Source organism: Aplidium turbinatum, chromosome 8 (assembly GCF_918807975.1).
Source record: "Aplidium turbinatum chromosome 8, kaAplTurb1.1, whole genome shotgun sequence".
Lineage (NCBI taxonomy): Eukaryota > Metazoa > Chordata > Ascidiacea > Aplousobranchia > Polyclinidae > Aplidium > Aplidium turbinatum.
Window position 1 is genome coordinate 9,237,624 of NC_137479.1, and position 22,894 is coordinate 9,260,517.

Genomic DNA, 22,894 nt, shown 5'->3' on the forward strand with positions numbered 1-22,894 from the left:
GGATTTTTCAAGGATTTTTAACAATTTTACAAGGAAATTTTGCCTTAAAAAGGGAATTGTTGTTTTTAGTAATTTTAAAGAAAATTTTATTAAGGCAGTGGCTATTTGACCGGCGCCGGTCTTTGAATCTGAAACACTATTTGACCGTCATTACGTCATTGTCCAGTCACTTTTTTTCTTTTTCTCTTTCAAAGCAAAAGATGAGAAGCGCGCATATAAGTTCTGAATCCAACCATTTTATTCAACTCGTTATGTGGCGCGTGTGGTACGTCGCCGCTTCCTATTCTAGAGGGACTGAGTTCGATACTACCCAGAAGCGTTCTTTTTTTTTAACTAAATTTTGACCCAAAGTGCATTTTGTTGAGAGCAAAAATGTATTGCTTCGTTCGGCAAACACGGTCACATCAATCAATCATTTTATTTTTCGTCATTAACGCGTCCGGGACGAAAAAGATACTAACTACAAAAATCGATACATATAGACCTCCCAGCACGTTAATGAACGGGAAGACGTGGCAAAACCTTGAAAAGTTTAAAACGTGGCTAAATTGAAAAATTATGTAGGCTACCGTATCAGTAGTTAGCACGGCCACAATCGGAAAATTACCCAGAGAAATTCTCAAATTCCAGCAAATTAAAAAAACTCTAACTTTATTACTCACATTTGAAAAGACAAAAAAATAATTAAAAACTGACTAAAAAATGCACTTCGTGTCAAAATTTGGTTAAAAAAATAAATAAAAAAAAATAACGCTTCCGGGTAGTATCGAACTCAGTCCCTCTAGAGTCGGAGGCGGCGACGTATCGCAGGCGCCACGTTACGAGTTGAGTGAGATGGTTGGATTTAGAACTTATATGCGCTTCTCGTCTTTTGCTTTGAAAGAGAAAAAGAAAAAAGTGACTGTATAGTGACGTCATGACCGGTCAAATAGTGTTTCAGATTCAAAGACCGGCGCCGGTCAAATAGCCACTGCCTTTTATTAACAGTCCCTTTCAAAAGTTCTAAAAACGACTGGAATAACGATGATCAGCTGGTTTCCGTCGTCCCTCGCCACCCGGAACCCCTCTCAATTTCTTTCCCATTATCGCCTTTCTCACTTTCTGTTGCGGAAAAACCTAGAACATCGGAAAAACCTAGAACATCACACAACTAAGGCGAAAGAGAAAATTGAATTGAGTCCTGTCTTTGTCATGAGTTGCCAAGGGGGGTGGGGGGACTTATATACCAGTCCCAGGTATACAGGTCCCCCTCCACCCCCATTGGTAACTCATGACAAAGACATGACTCAATGGACATGGTGTAACATGTACCATGTTTTTAACTAACAAATTTATATTTTAACATTTAACCGAAAATTATCAGTATTGCAAAATGCATTTCAATGCTGCAAATTCAAAACCTAACGTTCTCATAGAACATAAGTCAAGCTTCCTGTTAACAAACGCCACTCACACAGAATCTAGCTCAACACATCTGTATTTCTAAAGCGACATAACTATGAAACCGGTATAGCTTTTCCCTTGATTCTTACGATAGCTGTTATTGATGAAAAGGCTCTACCGGTATATTATGAAGTAAGCTGGGAATTGAAAAGGACAGGCATTCGAAATTAGACTGGCAAAACGAACGGACTGAATTTTAGAAGGAGAAGGTTAAATTCACGCCGGGAGAATGTCACTCATCCGACACCCGTCTCAATAAACTAGATTAGTTAGTCAATTTTCTCAACTCCCCGAATACTAAAACTTGTAATATTGATAAACAATAAAATGTATGATTCTATTTAATTCGTTTGCTTTTTGTAGGAAGTCATACCCCTAGACTAAACAGCCAGAAGCCTAAATTATTCTTTTTAAATTATTCTTTTTAATTAGAGACTTAGAGTCTCTCAATATCCTTTTAAATTATCCTTTTTATTTTCTTTTTATAAACAAATTACGACAACTAGACAGCCAAACCCTACAATGGCTCTTTCGCCTTAGTTGTGTGATGTTCTAGGCGTTACCTAGAACATCACACAACTCAGACGAAAGAGAAATTAAAAAAAGAAAACTAATCGGGAAAAAATGATGGTTTGCGAAAATGAGAGAATTGAAAGTAGTTGCTTTTAGCGCCAAAAAACTCTCTTTCGCAAAGCATCATTTTTTCCCGGATTAGTTTTCTTTTTTTCAATTTTCTCTTTCGCCTTAGCTGTGTGATGTTCTAGTCGTTACCTTCTGTTGCTAAGGGTGCCAGATTGGGCGCTTTTACGCCCAATTGGGCTACTTTTGATTTCTCCAGGCGCCAAAAATTCGCGTTGGGCGCGCTTTTTTGGTTGGCGCCCAATTGGGCTACTTTTTTTTTAAATATAAAATAACTTTTTATGTAAAAATTGTATTATGTTTAAGATTTTTACCTAATTTTTAGTTATTTCACTGAGGAGCAGCGTTTTTGGAGACCTCGGTCAGGCAGGCAAGGTTACCAATTTGGTAGAAAGATGTCAATTTTCAAAAATGTGCATGTTTAGAGTTTAATATCTGGCAATCCTGGCAACTTAAGTGATCCAGGTTTTTATGAAAATGCAGGTGGATATCCAGTTCAGTTTGTTTTTATTTCTAACCATCACAACGAAAAACAATAAACGTCAAACATATGCAGGGGTCTAGAAAAAGGTAGAAGCGACAAAACACGGACGCTATAACGTGCATGATGCCAAAGCAGGACAATCAGTTATGGCATGGTCGCAACATCTTAATAAAGTTTTTACAAATGTAGAAAGATGAGAGAAAAAAGGCTAGTGAAGTTTTTATTTAACAATGTATATGAGTAAAAAAAAAAACAAGACAAAAAGATACTTTCTACGTTGATCGACCTTGGTGGGTTATCAAAACTGTTGATGGTCTTGAGGGGAACACTTTTGAAGCGTTAGCTCAGTGGTCGGGAACCTTTTTAAGTAAGAGAGCCATGGCATTAAAGCTGCATTTTTGGAAATACATTTTCGTGAGAGCCGTAGGTTATACTGCAATGCCTTAACACTTAATACAATTAACACGTGGTGGCACTGGTGAAGTTTTGAAAGTAGGAACGTGTCTTGGCAAGAGGAGAAAAACAGCGGGGGGGTTTTCCCCACCAGAAAAAAATGAAAAATTACAATTAATTTGGTGCATTCTGAGCGCATTTTCAGCTCTAAATTGTAATGAAAAGTTAAAATAAAACTTTTGCGGTTTGCACTTTAGAAGATTTTTTTTGCGAGCCAGATGCCGTCTTCAAAAGAGCCATAGGTTTCCCACCCCTGCGTTAGCTCATCACGAAAAGAAATTAAACCATTTTTGTGTTTAGGTACTTGTTTGTAGTTATTTTAACAAACAGTTGAGTGAATGCATATGGTTGCCAATCTGTCTGAAAGATGTAAAGAACTGGAAAATACACTTATAATTTGGGACTGATAATCAAGCGCTCTGGAAGTATTTTGTATAATAGCCTATCTCTTTGCTTGGGCTCCATTTTAGAACCCCCAAAAAAATTGGGCTACTTTTTGCATAAGCTTGGGCTCTTTTTTATATTAACCTCTGGCAACCCTATCTGTTGCTTGATTTCTATTTTCGCCATTTGGGGAATTGGACGTGAGTGCAGTGCAGTGCCAGTGAGTGAGTTAGTTCTCAATTCTTTTAGTTAAAATGAGGTAATCTGTTGATTTACAATTGAACTTGAGTACATTGACAAAGTTCACTGAGCTTCGACGTACAGTTAGGTATGATAAGCTTTGGGCTAGTGGTACAGTATCCTTCCGGTTTAGAAAAGTTAGTTATAGCCTATGATGCTAACCTATTATGGTGTCATAATAGTAGAGCTAGCTAGGCTGTGTGTGTGTATACAACATAGTGCACACAGTCAGACTGAGTCAGTATCATGAATAGGCCTAGTATCCTGAAGTTTTTCATCAGTCTCAGATGATTGTGAAGACGTTACTGACAAGGAGAAAAAATAGATAGCCTGGCAAGTCCTAGCCTATAGTGTTAAGTTAGCGCATCAAGGAAAATTGAACTAATCACAAAAATAAATTTCTTAATGGATGGATAATTCGTTACTGGGCATTTACCACCTGTCCATTTTCGGTGTTAGGGATAGGTTAGGAGTCCGGGTAGAAAAGATGAGAGTGGTAATTGAGAGAAGTTCTTTTATTTTGCATCATCAGCACATGCAAAAAAAAAAACAATACAAGATTACAATGTGAGCTAGGTTGTTTGCTGATGATGATGGGAGTGACAGAAGGACCGAACTGGTCATCAAGTCTGCCACACTCGTGTGGTGTCATGGCTTATTTGAAATGGAACGGTGTCGAAGTTGAAAGCAAATATTGATTGATTGATTGATAGATATATATTATGATATGGTACAACATAAAATGGTAAACCACAACATAAAATGGTAAAATGGTACGGTACAAAATAAATTGGTAAATGATGTCCAGGACTCTAGGTGGTAAAGGATGCAACCTAGTTCGTACCCTGAACAGTTCGGACCCTCAGTTCGTACCCTAAAAAGATCGAAAGAAAAAATAAAAAAAAGCGGAAGTCGCTGATCGCAGTTTACGCAAACATTTTAAAATTTTCCCCCTGAAAAGATCGAGAGAAAGATAGCACAAAGCCGAAGTCGCTTATCGCAGTTTCCGCTAACCTTAACCATAAGCTAATCTATGCTCTAACCCTAACCCTCGCTGATCGCACTTTCCGCAAACATTTTCTGTAGATTCCGCTAATCGCAGTTTCCGCTAACCTTTACCCTAACTCTAACCATAGATTAATCTATGATCTAACCCTAACCGTCGCTGATCGCAGTTTCCGAAAACATTTTTCCGCAGTTTCCGCTAACCTTTACCCTAACCCTAACTATAGAGCAATCTATGCTCTAATCCTCGCTTATCGCAGTTTCCGCAAACATTTTTCCGCAGTTTCCGCTAACCTTTACCCTAACTATAGAGCAATCTATGCTCTAACCCTAACCCTCGCTGATTGCAGTTTCCGCAAACATTTTTCAGCAGTTTTGCTAACCGCAGTTTCGGCTAACCCTAACTCTAATCATCGAGTAATCTATGCTCTGCTCTAACCCTCGCTGATGGCAGTTTCCGGCTTTCCGCAAATATTTTTCCGCAGTTCCGCGGTTTCCGCTAACCCTCGAGTTTGTTTGCGGAAACTCCGATCAGCGACTTCGGCTTTGTGCTATTAAACTGCGATCAGCGACTTCGGCTTTTTTAAATTTTTTCTCTCGATCTTTTCAGGGTACGAACTGAGGGTCCGAACTGTTCAGGGTACGAACTAGGTTGCACCCGGTGGTAAATGTCCCAGAACCGACAAGCAGTTTTTTGGCTGGACAGTGAACAAAGGAAGTAAACCATGTTGTTGTAAAATATGTGCTGCTTTTGTGCAGCCCACTGTTCTAATAAAACAACGTTGCTTCAACAAACTGGTGCTACTGAAAAAAATCGAGATTAAAATAGCTTTAACTGAGATTATAATAACTTTAAAGTTGTATTAATTAGCACCTTTTTAAACTTAAATGACATCAAAAATAATCTTGCTTATGAAGGAAATTTTGATTTCCAACTGAGAAAAAAAGGGATTTTTCAGGACAAAAAAGGAAACTGAAAAGGATTTATTAATTGTTAGAAGTAGAAGCACTGGACAAGACAGGTACCCTAGAGATTTGACCGATAACCATTGCGATGACGATGTTACAGAATGCAGGCCACGAACTAGTTCAGAAACAATTATATTGGCATTCCAAAAAGCAAGTAGCCTATTGGTAATAAAAAGTTTGCATCACAGGCCACAGCTGATCGTCTTTTGATGTCAGACAATCAAACCACTGTCAGAGCGTCACCTCCGAGATAATAGAGGTGACGGTCAGAGTTAGAGTTAGAGACCTGTCAGAGTTACAAACCTTGGCAGTTTTTAAATATCAACGAAGACCACAAGAAGAGAATCAGTTAGGGATAGTAGAAGTAGGGGATTGCTCACTCAAAAAGAAGGTGGACAACTGGAGGGTCATAGTGGTATGACAAAATTTGGTACAACTGCAGCTAGAAATCTACCGCCCTATGTCGCATGTTACCCATTACCCAGGTGCAGTGTATGTGATCTGGCTGCGTGTGTACAAAGTGTGTACTGTATTGCCAAAATAAATGTATGAAAATGTGTGATATCATGTTTATGTAATACTATGCTAGTCATAATAATGCAGCAATACATTTTACGCTACAGCGGTAATGGTAGTTAGCCTCACACTGCTATAGCAAGGTTCTGCCGATGTTCCAGCATACCAAACCTCACTCAAAATATGGCATTTTATTTGATAAAAATGAACTTACGTAAAAGCAAAGAAAACATTCTGCAGTTCCGCCAATTTTTTAATTTTTCTGTGACCCTCCAGCTGTCCATATCGCTAGAAAAATCAATTAAGTGAGTCGTCCCAGACTCCCGGTATTCCACTGTCCCTAGAATCAGTTTACGATAAAGCTCCAGTCAAACATACATAAACCCATACGCGCCGACTTGCGGGGGCGGCGCCTCCCGTAAACTTATGGTTGAGGGGCAACAAAAATGGTTATTACAAGTGGTGTTTCAAAGATAAACCACTTCGCGAAAGAGAGTTAGATCATTTAAACTTGAATGCCGAAAGAGAAAAATAGCCTACGTTGCTCTTGCCCGCAAAACAGCAGCTGATCGCATGACTTTCTCATAATAAGGTAAGGAAATTTCAAAATAGATGGTAGAGTAACTTACGCTGCTGGAATAGTCACGTAACTACTCACTGCAATATTAAGTAAACCAGCTAAATTAGACGCGCTATTTTCAATGCAGCAATGACCGAGTGGTTAGCGCGTTGGGCTCGCAGTTGAGAGCCTGCATGTTCGACTCCAGCCACCCCACTTGCTGTTGTTTCTCTGGGCAAGAAACTTTACGATAATTGCCTCTACCCAGTGATCGATTTCGAGTAATGGGTAGTACCAAATTTAAGTCATAAGTAGAGTAAGAAAATCGGAAACAGACACTGGCGTAGAGTACGGGGGTGCAGGGGTGCGGCGCACCCCCTGCTCTCATCGGTATTTTAATTCTTTTTTTTCATTTTCATTTTATTACGGTATTCAAAATATAGCTGTTTCAAATTCACACTAATTTGGTTCGTTTCCTACGCAGCATGCTACAACAACGCCTGAGGTTTAGGGTCCATTAATAACTATACAGTTTTGTCATTCGAAGCACGCAATAATATCGTTAAACGCAAGTCAAACGCAACAATAGCTGTTGCATCAAGAATTGCTGACTTGTTCATTTCCCGCCGTATGAAGCTCACGCTTATTGAATGACTTCGATTCGCTATGACGTAACAATGCAGACGCATGTTTAATGTAAGTGTAACCTGGTGTAGCAGTCTTGTGGTTAACCACGTGCTCGAGCGTTGTTATTGCGTTGTAAGCAGTTGAAACTACACCCGGTACACGTCCAGGTGCAAAGCCGCAGTATCACAATTGGAAAGTGCAAAACTTTGATTGAAAACACAATTGCCATCTTAACAGCCAAATCCAACATTTCAATTGCCCATCAGTTCTTCGAATTAGTCAAACAAGAATCAGTATCTCTGAAATTGCAACTACCTACTGTCCCACGTGGCCGTTCAGCGTCCCAAACTGATGATGAAGTGTACTTTCCACAAATATATGTGGAAACTTTCATGGCTGCCATTCACGATTTAGGCGAAAGGTTCGATAAAGAAAACCTGTCCCATGTCGCACAACTGGAAAATATGATAGTCGGCTCCCCAAGTTTGACGGAAGAACAAATTTCCTGCAAATTTCCCGATATTGATACGTCACAATATTTGAGAGAGGTTGGGAATCTCAGAGCTTTTTTGAAATCAAAAAATGTATCAAAAGCAACTCCTCAACAAATGTGTAGTTTATTTCATGAAAACGACACCTTACCAATCATGTTTCCGAATGTGGCAATCCTCATACGATTGTACTTGACTTTGCCATGCACGTCTTGCGAGGCCGAACGTTCGTTCAGCACACCCAGACGGATCAAGACATATTTGAGGTCAACCGTGGCCTACGATATAACACGGCCGGATATCGTGCCGCGAAGAGAAAAAATTAGAGGGGTAACGCTTTGCGTCTGGCAACACTGTCAGTTCAATTTTCACCATTTAATTTCATTCTCTGAAGTTACTAAACTCAGTTCAGTTCAGTTGTTTTTTTATTTCTGACCATCATATCAAAACAATACACATCAACATAGCAAAGGTCAAGAAAAAGGTAGAAGCGACAAAACGCGAACGTTAAAACGTGCTTGTAGCCTAAATGTAAAGTGTTGCTGTTGCAGAACAGCTCCTATAAAACCAAAGCTTTTAAAATGGTATCTGTTGCAAGAGTAGGCGTTAGGTAGCACCAGTAATCATACACCATTTAAACATCTTTGGTCTTGTTAAAAACTTTGCTGTAGCAAGCAGTATCAATTTTGCTGACAAAACAGCAAATGTAATTCGGAGTGGCTATTTTTACCCACATATTGCCATGGTCACAATTAGGTTTTGCCAGAGTTAGTATTAAAGTTAGGATGGGTTAAACTAAGGATCTTTGCCCAGGACTAAAAAAATTTTCAAAATACAAGTTTTGTTTTCAACAGCTTTGAACTTTTCTCAAATTAGGGCAGAATTCCTTATCTGGCAATGCTATGGAGCCATATCTAATCTAATTTGAATTGCTGATTGGAGCAGCTTGTTAATGCTTGAAGATAAACAATAACAATAATATAGCGGTAACTTTTTGCACAGAAAATATTACTTAGCAATAGTGCCTAACAGGTTAAGGTTTTAGTGCAGTGATGACACCACAGGGTAGACGCATATTGTGCTGCAGTACTAAGTTATGCTCTATGTTATAATCTGCAATAATGGGTAGGTATTACATTATTAGTCATTAGATTGTTCAGTTTTGTGATGTGATCTAGGCCGTAGTCAGGATCGAGAGCAGCAATTAAATAGTTTGCATTTTTTCCAAAAATCCTTTTATTAACATTTAGTAATTTGATGTCGAATTTTTGAAAAATATCCTTGTACAAAGCCCAGAAGCAACCAAACTAGAGGAAATTTTGGCTGATATTCCAAAAACCACTTGGTTATAACCAGTATACATTTGTCAAATGTCACAAGGTTGAACAGACATAATCACTAGCGTACGCAGGGGGGGGGGCCATTGGGCCATGGCCCCCCCCCCCTTTAAAATGTTTTAGTAGTTAACGACGTAGATTAAGCCATTTAATATGTTTTGCATTGCTCTGTCAAAGCAATTAACAATATAGACTAAGCCAATACGAAATACATAGCCCAATCCACCTACCCCACCCCAGGTATGCCAATGTAGCATAGTGTTCTGTAAGCCTATTATAGTGAGAAAGAAATGGATAAAGTCTAAACTAAAACCATACTGGGATATCATGAAAACGTCTAGCTTTATTTCCGAAAAATGCCGAAGAAAACATGATCTTATCCTTTTGCTATGCCACCAGACAGCATCATTTTACAGGAATATTCATACCCACATTTTTGTTGAAAATGCTCTCAGAATGCACCAAATTCGAAGTAATTTTTCAAAATTTTCTGGGGGAGGCCCCCCACACCCCCCGCCGCTAGGTGTCGTTTTAGGTGAAAACGCCGTCCGGCTTCGCCCGCCGGTCGTAAAACTCCCCCTTTCAAAATTCCTGGTTACGCTACTCTCAATGGCCCCCCCCTTGAGAAAATCCTGCGTATGCCACTGGACATAATCATGCACATTAAAATTTTTCTGTGGAAGTCAAGTGCCTCATTTTCGTCAATATAGCTACAGCCTTGGTTTAGATAGTTTATGTGCTTATACTGTAATTGTACATATTAATTATAAAATACGTTTGTAGCTTAAGCAATATTTGGAATACCGTTAATCGGGGTGACTTTTGACAGTCAGTGTGACTTTGACATTGGTTATCAAAGTCACACTGAACGTCAAAATTGAACAATGGTGTCCAAAATTCTGTATAGTTGTGTTTTTATGATAGTAAATTTGTATTTTGTGTTGTCTTTGTAGATACTGATTAAGTTTGATACTATACTGTAACAATTATGCCAGGAGTCTACAAACGGAAAGCTGGGTCGAGGGGGTATCAAACTGCATATACTCAAGTAGACCTAGAAAATGCTGTGCGGCAGGTGCAGAATGGACGATTGACCATTCATGCTGCATCGAAGCAGTTTAAAGTACCATATGGAACGGTTTGGAACAAGACACGTCCAACAGTGAAACATGCAGGAAAACCAGGTGGATAATCAGTGTTATTGGCTGCTGAAGAGACAGCACTCGTAAAAGTCATCAACCACCTAACTGATTGGAAATTTCTATTATCGTCTTCTGACATTCGTTACCTTGTACAAGATGTTAATCGACAAGGTAAAACCATAAAAATCTTCCGGGAAAACCTGCCTGGTTGGGACTGGCTAAAAAAATTTAAGGAACGTCAACATCTTACACAACGACTTGCTGACAATGTGAAGCCAAGCCGTGCTGAAATTAGTTCAACTATCGTGAAAGAATATTTCAAAAACATTTATGAGGAACTGAATGGGGTAGAGCCCTAAAACGTGTACAATTATGATGAAACCAATGTAACAGACAATCCAGGGGCTAAACAGTGCATTGTGAGAAGAGGACTTCGAAGAGTGGAAAGACATCACACTCCAAGCAAGCGTGAGCATGATGTTTTGCGGAAATGCAGTGGGAGAGTATCTCCCTCCGATGGTCGTGTATAAATCAAGGAATCTCTATGCTGGTTGGACGGAAAGTGGCCCACCTGGTGCATTATACAATCACTCAGTTAGTGGTTGGTTTGATTCCACTACGTTTGAGGAGTGGCTCAAGTTGTTTCTGGACTATGTAAAGGAGAAGCCTGGGAAGAAAGTGCTTATTGGGGATAATTTGGCATCACATTTCAGTACACAGGTGATAGCTGTTTGTGAAGAAAATGATATCAAGTTTATCAGTTTAGTACCCAATGCAACCCATCTACTTCAACCACTGGATGTTGCCGCATTTGGGCCAGTAAAGAAGATGTGGAGAATGATACTGGAGAAAGGAGAGCAGAGTGAGGGGCAGCATACCAAAGACTGTGTTTCCATCGCTTTTGAAATGACTGTGTAACCAGATGGAGGAGAAAAAGGAAAACCTTGCAGCTGGATTCAAGGCTTGCGGTCTAGTACCTCAGGATGAGCAGCAGGTGCTTAAGCGTCTCCCTGATACAAACAACAATCCAACTGAGACAGTCCAAGAGGCCCTGGGAGAAGTTGTGGCAAACATGTTGAAGGAGCACCTGTCTCCACCAGCAACAGTAGCAGCAGGGAAGGCATATACGTCAAGACATAGCTGCACAGAAAGAAATGTCGAAGATGCCATCTGGAACAGGATCTGGAAGTACCAGTAGTCAGAGAGGCAAGAAACGCAAGGTCATTGAAGTACCATCAAGTTCTGAAGATGAAAGTGACAATGACGGTAGCTGTGATACTTTGCCACATCAAATTTTCAAGTTTTGGCTGACCAGATTAGCAATTGAACCAAGCATATCAGCGTATGATTACAATTTTATGTTGAATGCTTTTTAACGCATCATTATGTCCATAAATTGTTCAGAAATGTAAAATATTTTGTCTGTTAATCATTGTAAAGCTGTTAGTATATGCAACTTTGTGCAGAAAAGTTACCCCTCTAATTTTTTCTCTTCGCGGCACGATATCCGGCCGTGTTATATCGTAGGCCACGGGTCAACAATGACCCAAAACAGGCTAAACCACGTGTATGTGCTTAATGTACACAAAGAAAAAGTCGATCGTCTCGACAAAGAAAACCTGATGGCAGAATTTATTGCTAAAACATCAGTTTGAAAAAATACGTTTTGTGGTTGAATTGTTGTATGATTGTTAGTTTGTTTCGCTGTTTTCATTTTTTTCGTTGGTTGTCATTTGATGTTTATGCGACACGTGTGATAGTTTGATGTAACTGCACCCTGGGTTTTTTTTTCGGTCATTTATCAGTCCTTAACCGATTTTTTAGCAAAATGTCCGAAAAAAATGTAGTCAATTCGGTCAAAATGTCCGAAAAAACAACGTTTCTCAGCGAAGCTGAATGCTGTAGCTAGTCAGGTAGTGCAAATTTTGGTTTGTATCAGCTACTTAAAAGGAAATAGTTTCATCAAAAAAATGACCGAAATTTTTCAATCATTTCGGACAAATGACCGAAAAGTCTCTGCGAAAAAAAACCTGACTGCACCCCCGGTAATTTCTAAAACTCTACGCCTATGGAAACAGACATTGCCGTCGGCTGCAGCGTGGGTCAGGTGCACGTCGGAAGGCGTACACCGATGCATAGCGCTCAAGTCCGCTTTCCCGCAATGCAGGGTAAATATATGAAAAAACAAACAAACAAACAATAAGGTCTTCCCGCTGTGAGATCACTCATGATTCAACAGAACCGAACGCATTGTTTTGTTCGCAATGTGTGAGAATTACATCGAAAACCAATAAAAGAAAAGGTGTTTAATGGTCTTGGTCGCAGATATTGCTTGCATTAACGACGTCTTTTACCGCTATTATGACCTAGCTAACCTGAAATCATTGTTTTATGCGGCCGCTAAGCTTTGACATCGACTTCAACGATCATGGAATGTTGCGTAATAAGAACGATTATATCCTACATGCTAAAATAAAAAAATCGATCTCTTAAAAGAGCTCCTTCCGCTGTTTTGTCTCGTGAGCTTTGCATATTGCTCAACAAGTGCATAAAGTTTAGAATTGACAAAAAATCATTAAATTTGAAAATTAAGTTTGAATCACTGCAAATAAACGTATTCAAAACTTTTACTTTGGCCGACGCCATTTTATACTCTGTAATCTACGTCGGCAATGATTTTGCCGCAGTAAAAATGCGTTCATTTTGACAACTGCCGAGCTGGAGACATCAGCTTGTCCCATGTATAAGTTGACCCTGTTATTTTGAGGTGAAAATCACTTGCAAACATGTTGACTTATACTCGAGTATATAAGGTATTCGATAAAAAACAAGAGAAAACACTTCGTCGTTGTTAACGCTTTGAAGGTAAGTAATTAGCAAAACGAGGTCAATAAAACCGATAGCGGGTTCCCACTCCGCTTGAGATCATGATTTTTTGCGTTTTATTTCGATAACTTCACTGTCTTGATCGTTGTTATTCACTCGCACGAAAAGGAAATGAATCGGCTTGTTTTCCAACTATTTTTACTAGACTCAGGCTACTGCATGCGTAAAACTAATCGTTTCAAGCAGTGGTTCTAATAAATTCGCTTCCGACCTAGGTGTTAATATAAACAAGACAGTAAGCTTAATCAAAAGACTATTTTAATTAAGAAAAATAGCGTTATGGTTATGACGTCATCACCTTTTTCGCCCCCCAAGGTTTTTTTTAAAAGTCGGCGCCTATGCATAAACCAATCTTGAGAGGAGCGAGCACCAAAGCATTGTGTTTTTCATTGGGTGGCAAACTCTTGGAAGATAATAGATATATTGGGTTGAAAGCCAGGTCAAGCTTCAGAAACTTTGGCAATATCAGTTTATCAGACATTAAAATATGAAGGAAAACTCCTGATTGTACTAAATCTCAGAGATTTTTCTAGTGCATTCCAAGCAAAACAACAGCATAATGCACTAGGTTAAATCAGTTATTTCTAACAGTTGTATGCTAAAGATTATGTGCAAGTTTTTGGCAAACGTTGCCACATCTCCTTCTTATAAACAAAAATTTAGTGAGAAAAATTCTCAAATTCCAGCAAAATTAAAAAAAAACTTTATGAAGGAAACTTGTTTGCTTATATAATAGAAAAAGAGTGTCCACCTGGGCAAAGTTGTATATACTGTTTCATGGTACGCAAATGTTTATACTGCTGTGAAAAGGTCTTGAAAGTTCGAGAACTGGCTGGAATGTATGTACTACACCATAGATATAGCCACTTTTTAATGATATATACCTTATGTAATTTTTAGGACGTGTGTAATTGCATGTTTACGCTGAAGAAACAATCCTTCTTAGGTATACCGTACTACATTTTTGTATTCTCAATGAACAATCAAATTTTTAATTTTTTTATTTTATTGGTGTGTGTAACTTTGAAACAAGTACACGCAGATAATTATCTCTTGGAAGAACCCACCCCTTGTGAAGGTATATATATGTGCTGTTGGTAACTAAGTATACGCAGGAAGCTGTAATTTTTTTTAAGATGTGTGATCAAATTTGTCATGTGGTACACAATTTATACTTGTTGGTTAGATGTCACTGACAAACTGCATAACTCAGTTGTTCCCACAAAAGAACAAAGTAATTCTTTGCAGTTTATTTTCTTTAAAAAATGTCACTGACACAATTTTAGAAAAAAAGGAGATTGTTTTTTGTGTAGAAGTTGAGTAGTGTGGATGTAAACAAATATGGTTGACCACACCCACCATTTTATCACCAAAGAATTGTAAATCTCAATCTATATACAATAATTATTTATTGATAATATGGTATTAATTATTGTCCGAGTTCATTTATATATACATTTCTTTCCTAAGTGGTCAGACAAGTCATCTAAATGCTAGTGGGCTGATCAGTAGTTACAGTTATGTCCAACCTGCATAAAGATGATGACTGATTACATATGGCTAGGGATGGGCAATTCAGAATACCGAATCCAGAAGGATTCAGATCCTAAACTATCCGAATCCAAAATGGCAATAAAACCGGGTAATAAGATTCAGTTAGATATGCATAAGCCTTGTGCAAGCTGTCAGCTTGAGACAGTGAGCTGAAAAAAAGTGTGGTCTACTCACTTTTTTTTTGCACTGACGCCATCCGCTCTTTCAAAAACATTTTGCAAAAGCGCTGTGCGCGCAGCCGCGCACGGTGCATGCATCCATACGTCACCGAGCAATCAAACAAACTAAGCGCGCAATTTTCTTCATTCTTTGTACACATGCACAATTGTGCAATGCTTTTTTTCAATCCACGTGCTTGTTTGACTGGTGGCGTAACAACATTGAGCAGATGTCCGTGCTAAAGGAGTTGGCTCTGAAATGTCTCAGCATACCTGCCACATCAGCGTCTTCCGAGCGATGCTTTTCCAGTGCGGGCTTGACGGCAACTGAGCTGCGCTCCCGTTCAGCGTTGCCAAATGGGGAAATACAATACCAAATTAAAAAATTCTGGTGAAATTTAGAGGTGTTTGGTGCCAAGCTTTTTCACCTTGGATCCAGACAACTTTTTGGTGAAATATAGGGAAATTTTCCCCACTCAATTGTTTTCAAGAAGGTTTTTTCTATTTTTTAAAGCTTCTTAGCGAATAATCCCTGCTCGTATAGAAAACAGTTTGCAAGAAGTTTGCGTGATGGCAGTGTCTTATGTCTTAAAAACTATATACTGTATATACATATATTGTATTTTAGGCGAAAGTGCTGTATTTAGAGTGTTTTAAATATCTGGTGAAATTTAAGTTTTTGGCAGCCGATTGTAGCATCGAATCGAGGCTGGGCTCATCAGTATCGCACCGTATTCTTGCCACTTGAGTAATCGACCGCCGCTTTACCAGTCAGTTTAACTCTTATCTTTGTGGAAAGAAAGAGCCAACAAAACCAGTACGTGCCAGGGGTAGGTCAATGTGAAGAAAGGCGTTCTTCCCGGCTATCAGCATAAGGCTGATTACTCACTAGCACAGCGAGCAGCAGTAACGCTTCGCTAACCAGAACGGTATAGCTTCCACGCTAGCCATTGAGACCTCCAATAAACGTTTATTGGAGGTCTCAATGGCTAGCGTGGAAGCTATACCGTTCTGGTTAGCGAAGCGTTACTGCTGCTCGCTGTGCTAGTGAGTAATCAGCCTTGTGCTGATAGCCGGGAAGAACGCCTTTCTTCACATTGACCTACCCCTGGCACGTGCTGGTTTTGTTGGCTCTTTCTTTCCACAAAGATAAGAGTTAAACTGACTGGTAAAGCGGCGGTCGATTACTCAAGTGGCAAGAATACGGTGCGATACTGATGAGCCCAGCCTCATGGGCGAAACACGTGTCTATCGCTGTCTATTCGATGCTACAATCGGCTGCCAAAAACTTAAACGTTTATTGGAGGTCTCAATGGCTAGCGTGGAAGCTATACCGTTCTGATTAGCGAAGCGTTACTGCTGCTCGCTGTGCTAGTGAGTAATCAGCCTTGTGCTGATAGCCGGGAAGAACGCCTTTCTTCACATATCTGGTGAAATATTAGTTACTTATTGGTACCAAGCAGCTTTCAGCATCTGGCAACACAGCTCCCATTTGACTGGCAGTCACTTGGAATGCCTTAAATGTGTTGCACTGCAACAAACATCAACTTTGATAGTGTAAATTTAATGTCTAAAATTGCAAATAAACACTGCATGAATTTTTTTTACTGTTTGGGTTCCTGGAGCCTGGATATTAATAGGATTCGGTATTCTGGATTCGATTTAGTATTCTGGAATAGCGAATTATTTTGAATTGCCCATCCCTACATATGGCTAATATTTAGATTACATCAAAGTTTAAAAATAGAATGCCTACAGCATTGTGAAGCCTTTATCACAAAATGTTTCTTAAGTCATTATTGGTACCGGTATGTTAATCTTTTAGTTCTCAATGAAGTTTCAGTGGTGCTGCATTTCAAGCTTTCATGTATCTTTCAATCATTACTAATAACTTAGTACAGTAAAATACAACTTTTGATCACCATTCATATAACTTCCTGCATAACATACTAATTTTCAGTTTGCAAATACTTTGTTGTGGAGTTGCAAAGTCGATTAGATGAAACAGGAAAATCGAAAGAGATTCTACGCACTGGACATGGTCTTGATACAAGAAATCGAAAAGAATTTGCTTACAAGACTTCGTGAGGAATTGTTTAATGACAATAAATATATCATTTGTCTTAGTACCATATTGCTATTTCGGTTTTTATGTGTTGTTTTTCTGTCGTATCAATGCACAAAATTGGATGAACTGTAATAAAATTATATGAACACCCAATTGTAAGCAATTACGTCTTTGTATTTTTACTGAAAGAAATTGTTTGATATGTCTTTAGGGAACTGAGACTACTTGAAGCTATGGATGGTATTTGTGATAAAATATTACAGTACAACATGCACAAAGAAAGAACGGGAAGCTTGCGTTTTGCAAAGGTAGGTTAACAACACATACCGGTACAAAATTAGCAGCTGATTAAGAACACTTTTCTGTACACACTACACATGTGTCATGTGTGTGATACTGAACTCCTCTGTTGATAGAAATCCTCTGGCAGTTTTTTGACTGACTACATTGTCATGCCTTTCATGTTTGGTTGGAAAACTTGGTTGCAATTTGAATTAAATTGTACGTGCTGCATCACTTTTGGTTTGATATATTTTTTTTGTAATATAAATGCAATAAAAATTAAATCTAACCAATCCCAAAACCTGTTTATATGAATGTTCATATCTGCTGTGGAAGTTTAAAATATTGCAGTGTGATTATTCTTAGAAGCTACATAATTATGTATAAAGCACAATGCTAAGTTATTTGAATTTTTCGTATACGATACCCAATATTCATGGCAAGTTCCTCTTCACGTTTGATACACTTCCTTTTCCATTGTGTGACTATCGAAGGAAGTTTATTCAGGATGTGACGTAGCGAATATTACAATAAGCAATGTGCAACAGGGAAGGAGTGAAACCATGGAAACGCTGCATGGGCTTGTGGACAAAGGCGTTAAAGTAGAGCTTGGCATTCCTTATGATTTATGGGATGAGCCTTCTGTCGAAGTCACTTTAATGAAGAAGCAAGTACGTATTTTTCTCTCAATGCGGATGCTCTAAAGTCTAATCATTTCATGATTTTGCTTAAGCGTATTTTCGGCTCTAATGCTTTCGGTCTAATGTATGCACGACGCATGTAAATCCATTCAATTGCTTTTGTTGAAATGACGAGTCATCGTGTTGTTGTGACTAACACTTGTGTTGTTTGTTATCGAGCATAACCTTTCATAGACACTAGACAGCACACCGTTTAGGCATTTTCCAATGATCAAATTAATATTCTGAGGAACCCCTTTCCTTGCCAATCTAGGAGTCGAGAGGCTTTGTCATATTTGATAGTGTGAGGAAGCCTGGGTTAGATTGTGGATGGAGCATGTGAATTGTGAAGGAGTCATTGTATTTTTTTATCATCGGAATTTTAAATGCCGTAGAGTAGACTACCTCCAAGCGACTAATGTAGCATCTTTTCAGCTACAAGCGATGTTCTAACTTACTGACCCAACATGCTTAAATTGCTTGTGGGATTACTTGCTAATACAGTAAACTTGCTGGTAAAAGTACAGTTATTTAGAATCTATACGCAATAGAGCATGTGAATGTTGTGGCGTGTGGATGCACGTAATTTAGTTTTAATGTTGTTACAATGCCCTTCTGTTGCCAGTGTGAACGAATGCTTGAGCAATATGAAGAAACAATAGAGGACTGGTACTTTCACAAGCAAGGTAAAGCTGCTCTGATGGATCAGTTATGTAAAGGGACCGTTCTCAAAAAAGATAATCAATGTAAGTACCGTACTTCGTGAAGTCACTGATGAAAATGCCACAACCGCTTTTTCCACGGTGCCCGACATTATAAGCTACATACGTTTCAAGTCTTTCACTGATTTTCTAAATTGTTCTACAAAATTAAACAGTGTGCAGTAGCCTAGTTCTTAAATTTTAAGCTGTAAGTTTTTCAAAACAAGATTGACAATGCATTTCTTTTTTAACTTTGGTATTTATAAAGTAAAAGTGACCTTCATTTTGAGCACAATCTGATGCTATTCACAAGCCTTAAAAGTTATAACTCATCGGTTTTCATAATTTTTTGGCCAGATAATCTTGTATGAACTCAACTTCGTTATAGTCCGCCCCGATATAGGTCAAGCGCGTCATGCAAAATGTGCGTGTCGGGAAAAAAGCCTGTCTTACCTGTTTTCTTCTACTTTTCCAACTTACTTGTGTTTCTGTAGCTTGTTTGGATGAAGCCTGGACTGGGCAGGAAACAAAATATCCCAAAGATGAAAACGAAGGAGAGGCGGCTTTGGAAGAATCAAAGAAGAGGAAAACTTCTAAGAAAAAGAAAACTAAAAAAGGAAAAGAAAAAATTAAAGGCGAGAATGGCAGCGGATCAGACGACAGCGACGATTCTAGTGAAGAAAACTCTACTAAAGACGAACTATAATAAACAGCCAATTCTTATCCATCCATATTAGACAAGGGGCTTGATTTTCGTTCATGTTTTTCAAACCAAAATTTCGAGAATGCTGGGGATGAGTGTGGAAATTGTGTTTTGGTATTGTAAGTGTATTTTATTGGATCATGTGTTAACGTCCGCAGATTTTATATTCACTGTCAAGCTGTTGTTGTTGTCCTGTATATCCAATAAGTAGGAAGACTATGCCGTGTGTATATTTTTGCTCGAAAACTATAAACTTCTTTGGGCTCGTTCTATCTGCCTATACAGATCTTTCCATTTGACCTGTACGTTGCATCGCCGCTAAAGTGTCTCCTCTGCCGTTCCTGAGGTACCAATACCGGCTGGAAACCCAGGTCGTAAAAATTCTTATTGGCTAAACCATGTATTGGAATTTCAATGTTTCAAGTATCAGTGATGATGTTAAAGAACACAGAATTAGTTTGCAAGCATGGGTTTCTAGTTTCTTTACGCGTGCAATAAACGTTAACGAGAGTATTGTTTTTCATTCATTATAGTAATGCAAGCGGCTTGCTTGAAACCAGGCTTATACAATGGAACTCGTCTATCTCAGAGTGTTTATCTGCATCGGATAAGCTGCCCTGATATTAAATTTTGAAAAATGGTACGTTGACAAACGTTGCAGGCGTAGTTAACTATTGCTTCTATAAGCAGCATGCGAAACGAAACTACAAAGCGGATGGGCCCGTATTTTCACACAAAGCAAAACATTGAAAGGTAGCCAACTGTATTCGATGCTTAGCCTAATTTACTTCAACGCAACCCCTCTTTAAAGCTTGCTGTTTCGAGGTACCGGTAGGCTAAAAGGTTTTAACCGAGCCGCTCACAACATGAGGTCTACGCATTATGCAACCCTGCAGCAGAATAAAATTACCGTATGCTTTTTTGACTTGTGTTGAAGTAATTTATTTTGTGCTTTTGTCAACTCGTCATGTCTACAATTGAGTGGACAAAATTTACAACCAAAACTCCAGCTTTAAATTTAGCAGTTTTTTTATGAGCCAGGCATTGGAATAAGCAATATCACTTCTATTTCGGTACGGCATTTCTTGCTCTTCTAAAATAAACTAAATCAATGGGTTAAATTTTACCTAGCACCAACTACGCTCCAGCTAGATCTCTAACATTTATACAAACATTGCTTGCATAACCGGTGGGTGTTGAGGCCCGCAATTGGTGATCATTAGGGCAAATAAAGTCAAGATTTTTTTATTTTAATTTTAAGTAAGTTAAGAGTTTAGGACACAAGGAATTGGTTTGAAAATTGTAATTTGTCGGCCAATATAAACTCAATCTTTTATTGTTTAGTCAATTTTAGAACAAAGTGGCGTAGCGGTCTGTGTTGTGGTGCCTCACTCCACCGGCCTGTGTTCAATATTCGGTGCTGTCACGGGAAGCCTCACTCAACTGTTAAAGCGCTGAGGAGCAACGCATTCTGCGATGGATACAGCGCTATGTAAAAACAAGCATTATTATTATAAAGTCAATTTTATGTAATTGACACGTCCAGTCCAAATATTTTCTTTTAAATGGTGAGAAAAAACTGATGGGCGACTGTTTTAACATATTTTTGTACGTCAATCGCAATCTGCATCGTTCAGCTTCTTTACATTAAAAACAATGACGACATTTTCAGAATAATAAACATTGAAAATCCAGAAAGTCGATTGAGCGCCGGTTTAACAACGCTCAAGAGCATGTGGCTGTGTCTTTGGCAAGACACCGAAAGACGTCGATTGCGGAGTGGCGCCCCTTCTGCTATAGCCCTTGATTTCTTTCATGATTGCGAATAGTACACTGCTCTAGGGAGACCGCCCTCGTTAGGGCAATGGCCTACTGAACACTTCGTTATATTTCAACTCTTGTTTTTAGTGAACGTGATGTTTATTATGGAGTTGGTTGCCTGCTTAATGCTTATATAGCTTTCAGTCGTGCCTAATATATTCTGTTGAGAATTTCAATGTTTTTTTCGCTGATTTACATTTTTTCTTTCAAGCAGCCTTAGAGAACGTTCAAATATTACGTAACGCCTTCGAGGGGGAGGGGGGGTTTATGCAAAGCGTTACGTTAGCGTCACATCGGGGGGGAGGGGGTTCAAGCAAAACGTTACGTAACGCTTTCGAGTACGGAATGGTAGTTTTTTATGCTGAATTCGTATTGAAAAAGCGTTACATGGGGGAGGGGGGGATTGAAAAAAGCGTTATGTTGGCGTTACATGGGGGAGGGGGGGGTCAAAAATTCGGAAAAAAAGCGTTACGTAATATTTGAACGTTCCCTTACTGTAAATATAAAATGCAAGAAACAATGGTTCATTTAGTCAAATTTTCGTTAGGTCAATAAAGTCATTTTTTTTAGATTTTGAGGTCAATGAAAACTTGCCCTAGAGATCATAATATTGATCAGCTGTGACTGCCTAAACTGAAAACAACGTCTCGGGGTGCAATGTAACACGCCACGTGAAACTCATTGAAGTTCGAACGAATCCTTTACGGTTTCACTTGCACTCAGAAAAGAGAAATTATGATTAAAATACCAAACAAGTGATTACAACATACCAAACAGAAGTCGACAATAAGGTGAAGACTGGGAAAAAGTGAAACGCACAATGTCAAGAAAATTCACTTCAAAGCATGCAAGGCCAGTCTTTAGGAGCTTTATCGTTTTTCAAACGTGGTAAATATGATAATAATTTGTGTTAAGAAAAGATTCTGAGATATAGGCAGGCTGTAGGCCTCGCAGAAAAGTTATTCACTATCTGCTTTGGATTGCTTTAAATATGCCTGTTTGGTGTCATTTACACATTTTTGAAAGTTTTGTACATGTTCTGAACATTCCAAAATGCGACCAGAGTTCTTTTGATAGCACTCCACCAATAAACTTTGTAAATTTGCACAAACTGGTTTCAAGGTTGGTTTTTTGAACTTATTCTCCGCTTCTGCAGCAGATTTTTCAAACTCGTCCAAAGACAAATCATAAAACTTCTTATGTTTAGCACGTTCGTCTTCAATGTCCGCTTTCCATTTTTCGTTCAAGTGAGACATTTGCTTTTCGCGTGTATCCAACATTTTCTGGCATTCTTCTGCAAGTTTTAAAGCATCCTCCAATTTCTCATCACGAAGCTTTTCGTTTTCAGAATGATCACCACCAGCTTGGTGTGATGGCAATCTTCCACCACCGTAACTCATCCTCTCAACAAGATTGGGAGATAATTTAATTCCATCTCCAGTTTCGATAAATTTGTCACCGTCTTTTTCAATCGTCACTTCATTGCTTCCGCTATTTCCCATTTTACACTATATTTAAATTACTTGATGCAGGAGATACTTATTTATTACAACTTCTGAAATAGAAATGTATTTGAACGCTAGAAACGTTTCTAAAAATGTGGCAAGTAAACACAAAAGCAAAACATAAATCATGAAAAAATTTAAAGGGAAAACGAGGCTGAGAGAGGATGAATTGACAAAGTCAAAGCAGATGGGGTACCGGTACATACTTTAAAACACTACACAAAAACAGTTGTATTCATCCTGTAAA

At 38.7% G+C, this 22,894-nt stretch overlaps 3 protein-coding genes and 1 pseudogene across 3 annotated transcripts in view; 2 read left to right on the forward strand and 2 right to left on the reverse strand.

Moving 5' to 3' along the window:
* The window catches only part of LOC145775679 (heparanase-like), a 79,822-nt gene that overhangs the window by 48,788 nt on the left and 8,140 nt on the right, over nt 1-22,894 (reverse strand). The gene's annotated exons all lie outside the window — the stretch shown is intronic.
* Nucleotides 10,108-11,674, forward strand: LOC145775995 (uncharacterized; annotated as a pseudogene).
* On the forward strand, nt 14,061-19,834 carry LOC145776374 (protein canopy 4-like). Its single transcript, XM_082587771.1, has 6 exons — nt 14,061-14,253; nt 16,848-16,971; nt 17,167-17,263; nt 17,786-17,908; nt 18,543-18,663; nt 19,113-19,834. Exons 1-6 carry the CDS (start codon nt 14,091-14,093, stop codon nt 19,322-19,324), a joined length of 840 nt encoding a protein of 279 aa, XP_082443897.1. The 5' UTR covers nt 14,061-14,090; the 3' UTR covers nt 19,325-19,834.
* LOC145776375 (MICOS complex subunit MIC19-like) lies at nt 21,862-22,715 on the reverse strand. The gene has a single exon (XM_082587772.1). It carries the CDS (start codon nt 22,642-22,644, stop codon nt 22,102-22,104), a length of 543 nt encoding a protein of 180 aa, XP_082443898.1. The 5' UTR covers nt 22,645-22,715; the 3' UTR covers nt 21,862-22,101.

Coding starts and splice junctions, on each gene's coding strand:
- LOC145776374 (XM_082587771.1), top strand. CDS start 14,091: ATGTTTACGCTGAAGAAACAATCCTTCTTAGGTATACCGTACTACATT. Junction 16,972..17,166: donor GAATTTGCTTACAAGACTTC/GTGAGGAATTGT, acceptor ATATGTCTTTAG/GGAACTGAGACTACTTGAAG. Junction 17,909..18,542: donor TCACTTTAATGAAGAAGCAA/GTACGTATTTTT, acceptor TTCTGTTGCCAG/TGTGAACGAATGCTTGAGCA.
- LOC145776375 (XM_082587772.1), bottom strand. CDS start 22,644: ATGGGAAATAGCGGAAGCAATGAAGTGACGATTGAAAAAGACGGTGAC.